The following is a 3,404-nucleotide window of genomic DNA, read 5'->3' as shown; positions in this document are numbered from 1 at the left end:
ATTAAAACCTCAAAAGAAGTGAATGAGACAGACCAATGTAATCAAACTTAGGTTTTAGGTTGCTCAATCGAGCTCAGAATCGCTGATCCCGCACAAGCAGTCATGGCGGACAAGGTTGGTGTGCCACCGAATTTAATTCGAATTTTTACAAGTCACTTTAAGTTCTGTATATTTGATACTGTTCTCGATTACTGTTTAGCTACTTAGTCATGGCATTTAGTGTCCGCGAAACAACGGAAAGAAAACAAATTCTGCAGTTCAGTTCAGTGTTTGAGTTAGCGACCCTGTCCAGTTCAGCAGACATTAACGTTACTCTGTTACATGTGTTTTCCCTGTCACGTATCGGTCAGTTATTATAGAACCTGTATTTTATCCCTATCCCTAAATATATATTTTTAATGAAACATGTAAGATAGAATTGCAATCCCTTTTCAGCTGGCACACCCGCGATGACTCATTCTGCTGACAGTCCCATCAACCACAACTATGATGATGATGATGATGGGTTTGTTTGTTTGTTTGTTTGCTGTACATTTCTCAGAGTCTTTATGTTTCTTGAACAGGATCCATTCCGGCAGCTGAAAGACCTGTCTCTGCTGAAAGGCCAGCTCGAAGACATTCAGCGTCGGATGGAGGATGAAGTTGGGGTTGGAATTCCACAGGCAGGACTTTATATTTTTGTCAAACACATTTTTTTGTCATATTATTTTATCATTTTTAAAATCATGATATTTTATCAGTTAGAGTGTACAAATTAAAGTAATTACAAATTGAGGTTGTTTTACTTGCTTTGTTACTGAGGATGAAATAGTGTTAAGGTACATTTTAAATCACATTGTTAATCCAGCGTGGTTATATTTAATTAAAATAATAATAATTCAAATGAAAATTCACAATTCTCTAACTTACTTATATTACCGTGGCATTAAATCACTAAAATAAAAAAGTGAAAATAGTGGCTTAAATAAAAGCATTAACCATCTATTAGCAACCTCGTAGTTTACAGTTGGTCTGTCTTTTAAAGGTTTATAAGTTATTGCTAAAAAAAAATCAATTATAAAACGGATAGTTCCAGTCCTTGATTCTGATTGGTTGAGCCGCGTTCGAAGCCGTTGTAAATTACTCAACAAATATACACCTGTGACCGCATTACATTAGTATTACTGCGCAAGTGCCGTTTGTTTATACTTTGTTGCTGCATGTGTTGCTTAGCAACCTCTTTGGAACTACACTGCTTGGCGGAGGAATACATGTGTTATAACGTTATATTTTTTTGTTGCTGGTGTTTATTTTATGAATAAAAGGAATATTTTTATGGAGTAACCGGTTTATAAAAGCAATAAGCCCCTTGAAGCCGTGTTTTACAGTGGATTTAGAACAGCTAAGGGGGTTTTAACAACGTCCCTTAGCTGTTCTAAATCCACTGTAAAGCACGGCTTCGCTTGGCTTATTGCTTAATTCTCTAATGGAGAAAATGAATGGTATTTTTACTTCTGGAAGCCACATTATACAGCTGCTCTACTTTCTAGATTGCCTCTGTTGGAAAGTTGCGGAAATGCAATAGTAAATGTAAGTTAACCCCGTAAATGTGAAAAGGGTCTGTATGATCACTTGGCTTAATCAAGTTCTTTGTTTTCTCTCTCACTCTCCGTCTCTTGCCCTCTTCCTCAATCTAGGGTGGAAGTGTGCTCAGTTCTCCCTTCCTCAAGGGCTTTTTGGCTGGGTATGTGGTGGCAAAGCTCCGCTCCTCTGCGATCCTGGGAGTTCTTGTAGGAACCTGTACAGGCATATACGCCGCTCAGAGCTATCAAGTGCCTAACATCGAGCAGACCATCAAAAACTACTTCAGCTCATTCAAGAAGAGATAGAGGGAGCCATATAAAACAATCTCAGAAAACCAATGCCTCTTTCAAGAACTTCAACATGTACCTCCTCAACTGAGGGTGCCACTCATCAGACCACAGAATAACTGGATATATTTCAATGACACTTTGTGTATATAATATAACTGAGCTTCTCTGGTTTGCAGTTTTAGGCTGTTTTCTATTTATAATTGATGAGTGCTGTGTTTTTATATAAACCCAAATTCCTCATGATGATGCAAATGGCCAAAACTTTGTTATCAGTCCTTCATAATGCTTCTGGTGTTAATGTTCTGTCTGTTACATGAATATTTTTTGCCAAATATGCACTAAAACCGGTGAATCAGGCCCAACACACTCTGTAAATAATGTCTGGCATTGAACAATTCCTGTATCTGTCAAATATCAGATGTTGCTGGACTTGAGTTGCTGAAATGTTTGATATAGTTTTTTTGAATAAATATATGTTGCACTTTACCACTCTCAACTCTACCACTTCTGCTTGTAATGAATAATAATGGTAGTCAGCCAATGGAAGTGAAATAGAAAACAGGAAGTAGCCCAACGAGAGCATGAAAACTAATTCGCACGCAGTTGGTTTTCAGATGCGGTATTAAATTCAAGTGCTATGTTTTTAAAGTGTAATGCATCATTTTAAAGAATTATTTAAAAACAGTAGTTATCAATATTGAGTTTTTTCTTTTCTTTGCTTGATGTTCTTTTGTTTTGGCTTTGCGCTTATTGCCATAATGCGTGATCTGTTTTTGAAGAGATTCTTTTACATACTTTGCATGCAAGCTATTTTTTCCAAGAATTTCTGAAAATGTTCTATTTTAATAAATAAAATCTCAAATTGCTCTCTATAGAAAAATGTATGTGAAAAGTTCATTTATTTATTTTGTAGAAAAGTGTTAACAAAAAGAGTTAAATCTTTAAAAATGTTTTGGAATTCTGGGCCATGATATACAATCCAATCACCTTTTAACTCTTGTATTATGTTGTGGGTCAATTTGACAAATCGGAAATACTGGTTAAGCTAGGATATATATATGTGAACCTTTTGAAATTTCAATATGAATATTTATGAACATTTTGTGATTTTCTCATTTAAGGTCATGAACATGCCTGCAGTGTTTTGACATTGAGGTATTGTGGAATGCATGTAAAAAAATTCTGCCAATATTTATGTTCACGGGTCAATTTGACACACAATTTCATGGTTATTCACAGCTGCACAGACCCAAAATTAAAAAATATATATATATATTTTTATGTCAGTTTCTCTCCTAACCCTCTGAGGGTATTTAAATGTACATTTATGCATTTGGCACACACCTTTATCCAAAGAAATGTACACTGTGTTGAAGGCGTACATTTTTATCAGTTCAAGATTGTTAATTTCACTGGAAATTGAACGCATGATTTTGCCGTTTCTGGAGCCATGCTCTACTGTTTCAGCTTCATCTTCGTGTGTGTGTGTGTGTGTTTGCTCTAGCCTTAAATTATGCTTGCTAATTTAAAGATCCTAAAATATTTGCAAGT

The 3,404-nt window shown here is 35.6% G+C and overlaps 1 protein-coding gene across 1 annotated transcript; it reads left to right on the top strand.

The window, feature by feature from the left end:
• The first annotated feature begins 25 nt into the window (after window positions 1-25).
• Window positions 26-2,090, top strand: LOC307174691 (SLC35A4 upstream microprotein). Its single transcript, XM_079898770.1, has 3 exons — window positions 26-114; window positions 564-662; window positions 1,677-2,090. The coding sequence occupies exons 1-3, from the start codon at window positions 103-105 to the stop codon at window positions 1,866-1,868; spliced, it is 303 nt and encodes a 100-aa protein (XP_079754896.1). The 5' UTR covers window positions 26-102; the 3' UTR covers window positions 1,869-2,090.
• The last annotated feature ends 1,314 nt before the right edge of the window (window positions 2,091-3,404 follow it).

This window comes from Squalius cephalus (assembly GCF_949319135.1).
Source record: "Squalius cephalus genome assembly, chromosome: 17".
In the NCBI taxonomy this organism is placed as follows: Eukaryota; Metazoa; Chordata; class Actinopteri; order Cypriniformes; family Leuciscidae; genus Squalius; species Squalius cephalus.
This window is presented reverse-complemented; position numbering and strand designations above follow the sequence as displayed.

Excerpts from the sequence above, each read along its gene's own strand:
- LOC307174691 (XM_079898770.1), top strand. Across the intron at positions 663-1,676 it reads TTGGGGTTGGAATTCCACAG|GGTGGAAGTGTGCTCAGTTC; the intron begins GCAGGACTTTAT and ends TCCTCAATCTAG.